The sequence below is a fragment of the Rosa chinensis genome, chromosome 1, assembly GCF_002994745.2.
Source record: "Rosa chinensis cultivar Old Blush chromosome 1, RchiOBHm-V2, whole genome shotgun sequence".
Taxonomy (NCBI): domain Eukaryota; kingdom Viridiplantae; phylum Streptophyta; class Magnoliopsida; order Rosales; family Rosaceae; genus Rosa; species Rosa chinensis.
Window position 1 is genome coordinate 26,617,395 of NC_037088.1, and position 11,997 is coordinate 26,629,391.

At 39.3% G+C, this 11,997-nt stretch overlaps 1 protein-coding gene across 1 annotated transcript; it reads left to right on the forward strand.

Annotated features, from left to right (window-relative positions):
• The first annotated feature begins 1,790 nt into the window (after window positions 1-1,790).
• Window positions 1,791-9,860, forward strand: LOC112191907 (G-type lectin S-receptor-like serine/threonine-protein kinase SD1-29). Its single transcript, XM_040505757.1, has 11 exons — window positions 1,791-2,126; window positions 2,328-2,513; window positions 2,658-3,041; window positions 6,525-7,257; window positions 7,372-7,761; window positions 7,844-7,951; window positions 8,082-8,278; window positions 8,388-8,598; window positions 9,002-9,239; window positions 9,316-9,466; window positions 9,558-9,860. Exons 1-11 carry the CDS (start codon window positions 1,791-1,793, stop codon window positions 9,858-9,860), a joined length of 3,237 nt encoding a protein of 1,078 aa, XP_040361691.1.
• The last annotated feature ends 2,137 nt before the right edge of the window (window positions 9,861-11,997 follow it).

Genomic DNA, 11,997 nt, shown 5'->3' on the forward strand with positions numbered 1-11,997 from the left:
CCAACCCTTGATGTACAAGAAAATCTGAGTCTTCGACTTGCCAACTCGTAATGGGAGACCCAAGTATCTATCATGCTCTTTTTCACATTTGACTTCTAAAAGGGCAGCAAGCATTTCTTGAGTTTCAGCAGGGACATTTCGGCTAAAGACCACACTACTTTTTTGAAAATTAACTTTCTGCCCAGAGGCTCTTTCATAGATGTTCAAAATGTTCATGTAAGTGAGGCACTCCTGGATAGTAGCTGCACCAAATAAGATGTTGTCGTCAGCAAAAAATAAGTGATGAAGTATTGGGGCTTGAGGACACATCTTGAGACCCAAAATGGCTCCAAATTCAAGTGCTTGAGATATTAAAGCAGATAAACCTTCTGCACATAAAATAAACAAATATGGCGAAAGAGGATCAACCTGTCGAATACCCCGAGATGGAAAAATTGTGTCAGATGGTTCACCTTGAACGAGAAGAGCATAGCTAACTGAAGTGAGACAACTCATCACCATATTGACCCATCTGGAAGAAAAACCAAGCTTCACTAGTATCGCTGAAAGAAATGGCCATTCCAATCTGTCTTAAGCCTTGCTGATGTCTAACTTGAGGGAGAAGAAACCTTCCTCTTGCTACTTAAGTTGATGCATAAAGTGGGCAGCCTCAGTAGCCACTAAGGTATTATTCAAAATTAATCTCCCAAGTACATATGCACTTTGGAGCGGAGAGATGATTTCAGGGAGCCACTTTTTCAAACGATTGGCAATAACTTTTGAACTGATTCTGTAGATCACATTACATAAAGCTATTGGTCTAAAATGTGAGGCAACAGTAGGAGATTTTACCTTTGGAATTAGGCAGATATGAGTGAAGTTGGATTCTTTCCAAATATCTCCATGTTCCAAGAAGTTTCGAATGGCAACACACACATCTAAGCCAACAACATGCCAATATTTTTGAAAGAAAAATGGAGACATACCATCGGGTCAGGGACTTTTGGAAGGATGGATCTGGAACAAGGCTACTTTTATTTCCTCATCCGAATATGGAAAATTTAGGTCTTCATTCATAAGATCAGTTACCTTCAATGGAGTGGCACGAAACACTTCTGAAATGGCAGTGTCATCAACCCCCTCTGACTTGAAGGTCATGTTATAAAATTCCAACAAGAGTCTCTTGATGTCTTGAGGATCATCCGTCCATACTCCCTCCTCATTTTTCAGGCCTCGAATAGTATTCATGCTTCTTCTATTAGAGGCCTTACAATAGAAGTAGGCTGAGTTGCGATCACCATCTTTTAACCACACAGCCCTTGATCTTTGCCTCCAATAGAAACAAAATTTGTTTAAATTTTAGTGGACTAGCTTCCGATAAAAGTTTTTTTGTTCAACGCACATGTTTGTCCAATGGCAAAAAGGTATTTTCTTGCGTTTAGCCGACATCCTTTAGCCGGACCAAAGCTGTTGTAGATTATTTAATATGCCAATCTGGTTCATCTAATTAGCTGACTTCTTGTCATAAAAAAAAATTAAATAAATAGTTGATGACTTCTACAAAAAAAGCTATTACAATTGGTTGACGGAAGATGAAACCGCGTTCCACCTATATAATCATTTTAAAACTCCTCAAGTGGAATAAAACAGTGAAACATAGTTTTCTAATTTTAAAACTGGGTCAATTACAACAAAAAACAAAAAAAAATATGCTCAAGCCGCAGCCGCTCTCTCTAAACTAGGGTTAGGGTTTTATTTTGCCGACTGCGTAGTTTTCTCTCTTTGTCACTTCAATGGCAACGATCGACGCAATGGCAGCCCGCCTGGCCTCCTCCCTAGCCCTCGCTGATAGGAAAAACTCGGTGGATCTGCACCTGTCCAAGGGGTTGAGACAACCCGAAGCTTTCATGCTTGGTAAGCTACTTATGGCGAGGGAATACTCTCGCAGATCGTTCCTGGGAATGTTCTGGGCTACATGGAGGATTAATGGTAGCCTCCGAGTAGAGGAAGTCGGAGAAGATGATGGAGTTTTGTTCACCTTCACAGACCCAAATGATGTTGATCGTGTTTGGAAAGGTGGACCATGGGGCTATAACACAACTCCGATAGCCCTTGCTCCATATGACAGTGTCAGCCCAGCAGTGGAGGTACCCCTCAAGAAGTCATCATACTGAATGACGCTGTAAGGAATACCACCTGTATTCAGATCGGAGCGTATTATGCGCCTCATTAGAAGTACGCTTGGCGACTTCAAGGAAATCGATCGTCCAGCGTTCAGGAATCGATTCATGGGCATCCGGGTTGAGATCGACTACGTGAAGCCTCTGTTACTCCGGCGTTGATTCTAGGTCGAAGACGCAGTCCAGTTCATAGTGCAGTTCAAGTATGACAAGATCTTTGGTCGTTGCTGCACCTGTGGATTGGTTACTCATGTTGGCCTCCCCTGCTCTGGGCTAGAGCTAGTTGAAGAGACTGATACACCGGCAGGGACAGTAGCACCACCCACAGCTTTGGCTGCCCTACGGGAACAACTGGTACCGAACCCTAACTTCAATAGGGTGGTGATAAACAACAAAACCCTAATTTTCAAAGCTCAAGTGCCAAGGAGTATACCAGAAGCTCTTCTCCCTCAGTCGGTCATGAACATGCGACGCAATAAGAGACAAGTGTAAATTCAGGAACTGCCTGAACCAAGACAAAATGAAAATCCAATTACCGGACTGCGTAGGATTAGAGAAGATGATGAGGTAACAATCTCTCCTAAAAAACTCAGTTTGAGCCTTGCTATTGGAAAAAAAAATGTGGATGCAGTGAGCATGAGTTTGATAGAGGGACCTTCCAATAACAATGAACAACCCAAAAGGAAGAGGGGATGTCCTATTGGCAGTGTAAACAAACTACCATATGCGACAGCAGGCAAAGGGAAGAATGCAAAGCCAGATGGAGAATCTGACAAGATGAAAAGCCAGAAGACCAACCTGATGCCGAGATTGTTGGTTGCTGATGAGACTGAGCAAGTACTAGCTCTAACCCTACGGGGAAAGAGAAGGTGCTTGCTTAAGGTATCAAAAAATTTCAAGACATTCTGAACTTCAAGCCTTCTCAAGTGGGAGTGATTTCTATATGCTTCTCTAAGATGTTTCTAGTTGATATGTGTACCACAATTGAGTGCTTGGCAGATTAGACTAGATGATTGATTTTGCCTTAGAAAGCGAGATTATTCGTACTTAATTTGTTGGCTTGCTGTTCAGCGAGCGACCATTTAGATTTTAATGAGTTTAGGTGTGACTTAGATAGGTTATCCAGTCAATTTGTGGATTCTCTTATGTAAGTTCTGTTAGACTCTGGCCTGTATTCATGGCTTTGATTTCTAATAATATCAAATCCTATTAAAAAAAATTACAGTCACCCACCTCCCCACCAAAAAATCATTTCATAGAAACAAGAAAGTGAACAAACTTTACATTCTGGCAGGTGACTAAAAATTTTGTGAAATAAGAGAAAATGAAGAAGAAGAAGGAAAGTCGTCAATGGCGGCTTGTTGGGTCTCCAGTAGGCGTCTTATACTCCCTAAAAGCATTCAACTTATCAAAAAACCAAAGCATTTTGCTCTCACTTCCCTTCACTCCTTTAGGGTACTCAATTGTTTCTAGGGGAAATGTTCATTTACCCAATTTCAGCTTAAAAATTGCTCACTTGCTCCACTAACAGTTTTTTAACCCCATTTACTCAAAACACTCTAAGGCCATGTTTGTTTCCCGGAAAGTGGGCATTGGGAAAGGAAATACTTTCCTTTCCTGCGTTTGGGGACAGCCAAGGAAGGGAAACACTTACCCAAAGGAAAGGAAAAAGTGGAGGAATTTGGTTCCCTCCCCCCCCCCTCCGGAAATACTTTCCCAAAGGAAAGGAAAGTGATTCCTTTCCTTTCCAGTCAACCAAACATGGCCTAAGGGATTATTTCCCTAATACCCAATTAATTCGTTTTTTATTCTTTTTATTTATTTTTGGGACTTTTTTTCCCTCTCCTTCTTTCTTACTTAGAGAGAGAAGTCATCTCCACCTTGCTGTGCTCCGGTGACCAGTGGCCGACCGTGGTCTCTGGTGACCGGAGTCCGGCGTCCAGTGATCGGAATCCGACAACCAGTCACCGGAATCCCAAATCCGACTGCCGGATTCCGGCGTCTGATTTTATTACCCCCCAATAATACTTAGTAATCATATTATTGCTTCCCAATAAACTTGTTATTGGGGATCAATAATTAGTGAAAAATGAAGATGTTTTGAATTTTGAAAGCTTTCAAAGGTTTATCCAAATAAATAATTTTATTATTGCCCCCAATAATCTTATTATTGCCCCAATAAACATTTTATTGCCCCTCAGTAATCTTATTATTATCTTCCAATAATCTTATTATTGCCCTCCAATAATCATATTATTACCCTCCAATAATCATATTATTGCCCTTAAGTGAATTGCATAAACTCCCAAAACCAACACTACAGACACAATTGATCAAGTTGTATGTTCAATTGTACACGTTCACTTTTTTTTCCTTCCTCATTCTCGGAGCTCACAGTATATCAAAAAAAAAAAGATGTACCTTCTATAGAATTCAATAGAACCTTTTTTTCCTTTCTTTATGGGCTTTTGCCCCCATTTTGCAAAAAAAAAAAAAAAAGATTTGGGCACCCATACACCGTCCGAGGGTATTCCCTTTGATGTTGAAATCCACCAACTGCGAAATTGGTTATCGTCGACGGCAGCGTTCCTTCCAAGATGTTGTGATCTAGCGCAGAAGCTCGCCGGAACCTGACCAGAAAACAGGCTACACGACAGTTGATGAGCTGAAGCTGAGTTAGTTGGGGATGCTCCTCAGATTCTCGTCGGGGAGAGAGAGGAATAGAGAAATTGGATCTGGAAGGAGGAGAGAGATAAAGAGGGACTAGAAACGAACTCGAGTCGAACTGGTGACTGGAGAGAATTGAGCGTTGATGACTTCGAAGGTGGACATAGAGAAACTGGCGGCGAGGTCGGCAGAGGGCGGCATCGTCGTCTTCAGGCCGAGAGAAGCAGGCGGCCTTGTCGACGGAGGGCATCGTCTCCATCGTTGCACCGGATATGGTGATCGGAGATCAGAGAGAGAGAGGATCGGAGATCAAAGAGAGAGAGAGATCGGATCTGGAATGAGGAGAGAGATAAAGACTAGGATTTTGTAATTTCTTAATTAAGTTATGGGTAAAATGGCCGTTTTCTGTTAAATTGGGTAGGTGGGAACAAAAATTTGTTGCTAGAGTAAGTGGGATAATTTTGGTTTTTTTTTTTTTGTGCTTTTGGTCAAGACCCCTTGTTTCTACTCTAAATTTTAGAACATTGAAAAGTCTCAATCTTTTACATCAAGTTCTAATGTATTTTAGCTATTTGTCATGATGATGATGATGGGTGTTGGAATTCTTTGATTTACAGATTGATTGGTTTTAGTTGAGGGGTTGGGGGAGAAAAGTCATGGATGATATTTGCTGGGTTTCATTGACTTTTTCTGAATTTCTTGGTGCTGAGTTTTACCTATCAGATGATTTCTTTGCATGTAATCTGCGTCTCTTTCAGGATGAAAATACCATACACCACTTTGCTTCCTTCAGTTAAAGTTCAATTCTTTTTCTCTATGTTAATTGGGTCCATGGTTGAAAGCAATGTTACACCAGCTCACTTACAGTTTGATATTGTTACTGAAAGTGACCTGAGAGTTTAGTGAGATTTGAACTGTATCAAAATGGTGTGCTTTAACAATTCTACAGTGTAAGATGTGCACAGTCTTCCTTGCCTGACACGCTCCGTGTTCGTTATTTTCATCCTAATTAGTCTGTTGAAAATCTGAAAGTGGCCAAAGAAGATAGTGAGGCGTGAACTGCATCCATAAAATGTCGTTTAGTCACTGTGAAATTTACTTATATATGCTTTATTCGTTGACAATCACAATTAAATTACTAGGTTTGGTTAGAAATTTAACAGCCTGAAAAATGAAAATGAATTTTGTTGGAACCAAAAGTGCTCGTCTTTTAAATTCTTCATTTTGTTTTTCCCTCTGTCTCAGCTTACTTCATATAGTTGTGTTTATAGTTTCAAGATGCAAGCTTTCATTGATGGAGGGATTGGAGAGCACGTTGCTATGGTTTTTTTGTGGTCTAGCTAGAAGAAGATTGTCAACTTGATGCTTATCGAGGGTTACTGTTTTACGTCTTGGACGGTACATTATTGAGTCAAATGATCTTCTAGAAGGAGCTTAGATTTATCAAATTTGTCCCCATGACTTTGAAAGCATATTTTTTGTTTTTTTTTATGACTCATGACTTTAAAAGCATTGGCAGAACTATCATAGAACTTTCTCAATTATTTAGTCTAAGCTAAGTTCTGTGTGGCCTAGTAAAGCTATCCTTGTGAAACAGAAAATAATTGACATTGTTCTTTTGCAAAACATATTCGAGTTGGGATGCAACTGGGATTTGTTTTGTTTTTCTTATTCATCTTTAGTTTGCTTCCGTCACAGTATGGCGCTGAAGTATATAACATAACTCCTTCACACCCATTAGCAGAGGGACAAACTCTAGTTTCTCCTGGCCAAATATTCGAAATGGGCTTCTTCAGTCCTAATAGTTCTGCCAATAAGTATTTAGGCTTGTGGCACAAAAATATTTCTCCCCATAAATATGTGTGGGTGGCTAACAGAGATAATCCTCTTCCAGCTACAGACACCTTGGCTACTTTGAGAATTAGCAGCAATGGAAATCTGGAGCTCATGGATGGGAAACAGAGTTCAGTCTGGTCAGCCAACATATCTAATTGTTCATCTGCAGTTCTGTTCGATAATGGAAACTTTGTTGTCAAAGATGTTATGGGAGCTGATTTGTGGGAGAGTTTTAATAATCCTAGTGACACACTTCTACCAAGCATGTTGATGGGATATAATAGTGGTTCTGGAAAACGGAATTTCTTGACATCTTGGAAAAGGGAAAATGATCCATCACCAGGGATATTCTTGATCGGACTATCAACAAAGTTTCTGGCACAAGCGTATATTTGGATTAATGGATCTACTCCCCACTGGAGAAGTGGGCCATGGGATAAATCAAGGTTTATTGGTATGCCCCCCTCATCAAATTCTCTGTATCTAAATCCATGGACTCTTGATGATAATGTGACACAGGGAACAAGGTATTTATCTTACAGTTTTGATAAAATTCCTGGTCACAATCTTGCATATGCCGACATATCTTTTGAAGGTATAGGGAGCTTTGTTGTTTCAGCAAGTGGCAAGAACTAGAATCTTCAGTGGAAGTTATGGAACAACCCATGCGATAATTATGGCGCCTGTGGACCTTTTGGGGTTTGCAAAGCTTCTGAATCTCCAATTTGCAAGTGTTTGAAAGGGTTTATACCCAAGTCAAATGAGGAATGGAGCAAAAGAAACTGGACCGGAGGTTGTTTAAGACGAACGAAGTTGTCTTGTGAGACCAACGCAAATGAATCAGTCTCATCAAAAGGAAAAGATGGGTTTTTGAAGTTGGAAAGATTGAAGGTACCCGATTTTCATGAATATTCAGGTTCTGTGGCTCTAGCCAAGTCCGAGGACTGTAAGTTACTGTGCCTGAGCAATTGTTCTTGCCTGGCTTATGCTCATGTTAATAACATAGGGTGTTTGATTTGGTCCAAAGACCTTATTGATATGCAGCAGTTTCCATCTGATGGAGAAGATCTTTACGTCCGCCTAGCACGCTCAGAACTAGGTAAATGATAATAGCTCTTGCACAACTCCTATACCGCTAACTTTTGTTTGTATCGTAAGTCAATTTTGTTTTTTCTTTTCAGGTGAAAGAAAACCAGTAAAATTAACTGCCAGCCTTACAGTTATTGGATTTTTGAGTATCGTGGTTGCTATAGTCTTCAGTTTGCACAGGCGGCGTGCTAACCAAAAGCGTAAGAGAATTGGATGAGGGGGTCAATTAATGTAACATATTATAAGAATTTATTATTTATTATCTGTTACCCAAATTTTGCTTCTTATTTAGTTCAACTCCATGTTTGATAGTTTTATTTGCAAAATCAGGACACCTTGAAGTAATAGCACAGGGCTTGGAATCAACTAGTATGATTAGGAATCATAGAGCTGGTCTTCGAGAATATATAGGAAAGCGTGATCCCTCGCAGCTAAAGATATATGACTTTGATAGCATACTAATCGCCACAGACAACTTCAGCATCACAAACAAACTCGGGCAAGGAGGCTTTGGCCCAGTTTATAAGGTATTTTCTTTGCTAAGAAAAACATATATAGCATGTCAGAAGGTTCAAGATATAGACATGCATGCAATGACTAATTTTTTGCAATGACTAATTTGTGGACATCGTGTAGGGGATGCTACCAGAAGGGAAGGAAATAGTAGTAAAAAGACTATCTAGTTGCTCAAGACAAGGTGTCGAAGAGTTCAAGAATGAGATGTTGTTGATCTCAAATCTTCAACACAAAAACCTTGTTAGGATGATGGGTTGCTGTGTTAAAGAGGATGAGAAGTTACTGATTTACGAGTTCATGCCAAACAAAAGCTTGGATAGTTTTCTATATGGTTAGTTTCACTAGTGTTTTATTTTAGCTGCAGTACGTTACAACCTATATTCCTTTTAATGTATAATATGGTTGAAAAGTTCTAGCATAGAGTTATGATGAATTCACATGAACTAAATTTACCAAGTCAAAAATTATCATAGAGTTTGACTGAGGAAGACATTCACCCCTACAAGTTTAATGCTCACCACTGTCAACTATTTTTTGTGTATGTTCAGTTCATATCTGTATTATGTACTCACTACTTTTCATACAAATGTCTCTATTTCTTAACACTTAAAAGGGTGGAAATCTAGTTATATTTAAGGCTAGAAGTCTACTGATCGTTAATGTTTCTTTGCTACGTGCATGGGATATATGAATAACATTACTACTCTAACTGGGTGCATTGAATATTTGATTAGATCCGACAAAGAGAGCTGTGCTTAATTGGGCTACACGCTTTAATATTATTCAGGGTATTGCTAGACGGCTTATTTATCATCATCATGATTCCTATGTCAAGGTGATACATAGAGATTTAAAAGTTAGTAACATTCTTTTGGATGAGAAAATGAATCCAAAAATCTCAGATTTTGGATTGGCACGCATAGTTGAAGAAACACAAAGTCTAGAAAATACTCAGAAGGTTGTTGGAACATGGTGAGAATAAGTTCTTTAAGCTAGAAACCAAAAGAAGCAATTTTGTCAGATATATACTAATGTGTTTGCTATGCAGTGGCTATATGTCTCCAGAGTATGCCATGGGTGGGATATTTTCTGAAAAATCTGATGTCTACAGCTTCGGGGTCTTGGTATTAGAGATTATTAGTGGCAAGAAGAATACCAACTTCTGTTTATATGACCAACAGTTAGGCTTCCTTGCCTATGTAAGTTTATACTCTAAATCTTAATGTAATTGCTGTCTACAGCTTTGCTGTCTTGACAAGTCGTAACAACAATTAATGGAATTGCTTTCAGACATGGAAGTTGTGGAATGAAGGCAAGGCATCGGATTTGGTAGATGAAGTATTGGATGATTCATATTTCTCATCAGAAGTAATGAGATGCGTGCATGTTGGGCTTCTTTGTGTACAGGACAATGCTGCGGATAGACCAACCATGGTAGATGTAGCTTCAATTCTAAGCAGCGAGAAAGACGGTTCACTTCCAAAGAGGCCTGTATTCACTATCCAAAACTCAGTTTATCATTCTGGACCATACTATGAAAATACAAATTCCTCCAAAAATGAAGCTAGCATTACCATGATTGAAGGACGTTAAGCTACAGCAACTTGGTACATCACAATGCAATGCCTTCATGGTCATTCTCAAAGGTTCTTATATACATATTGAAGGTTTTCTATTTGGTAGTGTATGAAGGTTTTTATCGTTAAGATACTCCATATTGATGCTGATACAAATTTTATGCATTTAAATTATGTATGCACATGGTGATTACCATTTTTATGTAGTCCTATGTTTTTTTTTTTTTAAAGGGGTTTGGAACTCAACCAAGCTGGGAGGCTCATCCCCACGCCTGACTTATTATATTAGAATTAAAGAGTTGCATAGAGCGAGACATGACGCCTTGACCTCTAGCAATGTTACAAGCATCCTTAAAGAGAACATCCCAAATAATAACAGGAGTCTCATCTAACCAGACATCATTTAGAGCATTATAACTAGCAAGGTGTGCTAACCTATGAGCAACACCATTTGCTTCACGCATAATATTCCTAAACTGAGATGAGTGAAAAAATGTCAAATATGACTTACAATCGTCGATAATGCGCCCAATCTCATAAAGGTCATCATGTTCTTGAGACATGGCTACAATCATGAGTGAGCAATCACTCTCCAATTCAGCCTCCGCATAGTCCTGGTGAATAGCCAATAATAGTCCTGCCGTACAAGCCTCCGCATAGTCTTGTGCTTTTTGTTTTGTCTTGTTTTTTTTTTTGTTTTTTTTTTATTTCCCACCGTAATCCCCCACCTTTGATGGAACTCGAAAATATGATCTCCCAAGTGGGAATTCATTGTCTTACACTTTCCATTGAAAGAATTCCTCTAAAATTGATTTATCTAAATCATTACTTTTAGAAATGGAAGTGTTTGGTTTGGTGTCAAAGACTTCACCAAAATTTAAACTCCCAAAAATGCCCATACCAAAGACAAAATAGATTGACGGAAATAATATCTACAAGGGTTAATATGGAAAACTACAAAAAATAAAAGAAAAATAAAAATTAGAAAAAGATGTGAAAATGTGGGAGAGCAAAAACTAGTGCAGAGATGGGAGATGGCTTCACGACTTCACCCACGTTCAATTTTAACTGCCCATTGCAGTTTTGTAAAAAAAAAAAAAGAGTGGGAAATTGAAGTAGGTTTGTACAAATTAAATTGAACCTTTTTTTTTTTAAAGGGGTTTGGAACCCAGCCGAGCTAGGAGGCTCATCCTCACACCTGATTTATTGCATTAGAATTTAGAACATATCTCGAGGGGAATATAGAGTCTTGACCTCAAGTGAGATTACAATAATTCTTATAGAGGGCATCCTGGATAATCACAGGTGCCTCATCTAACCAAACATCATTTAAACAAGTTGAACTAGCAATGTGTGCTAATCTATGAGCCACACCATTTGCTTATCTAAAGACATGAGTAATCTAATTGAGTGTAAAGATACCAAATATGACTTACAATCATCGATAATGCACCCAACATCAGACATGTCTTCTAAATTCTGGTTCAAGGTAGCAACCATTAGTGAGCAATCACTTTCAAGTTCAAACTCATCCCACCCTTGGTAGATAGCCAAGAGAAGTCCTGCCTTAAAAGATTCTGCCTCCATATGAAAAGCAGAAAGCACTTTCGGGAAATATCTCGCCATAGCTGCCATGCATGTACCTTGTTTGTCACTTACTACCACTCCAATTCCACCATCTCCAGATTCAGACCTGTAGCTTCCACCCACATTGACTTTGTGTCTTCCAGAGGGGGGGTTCTTCCATTTAGCAGCAGCCCGTCTAGTTTTTCCCTTCACAATTGGGTGAGCCTGTTGATGCGTTAAAGAAGCCATTCCTCCAGAATTTCACAGCGCACTCACCAGTATTTGGTGCGTTAAAGAAGCCATTCCTCCAGAAAATATTGTTTTGTTCAGTCCAAAGTACCCATAGGTAGACAAAAAACAGAGCACGTTGTTGTTCCATGCATGCATCAATCACGTTCTTTATCCAATCATCCAAGCTTGTACCACCTACCCTATAGGCTTTTTGACCCAATTCACTTACAGCCCAGAAGCTAGCAACGACACCACAATTCTTAAAAACATGCAAATCATCTTCTATGGAACTTTGGCAAGAGCACATTTAGTAGGAACTATACCCTTCAAAAGCAGCCAAACAAACATACGTACCT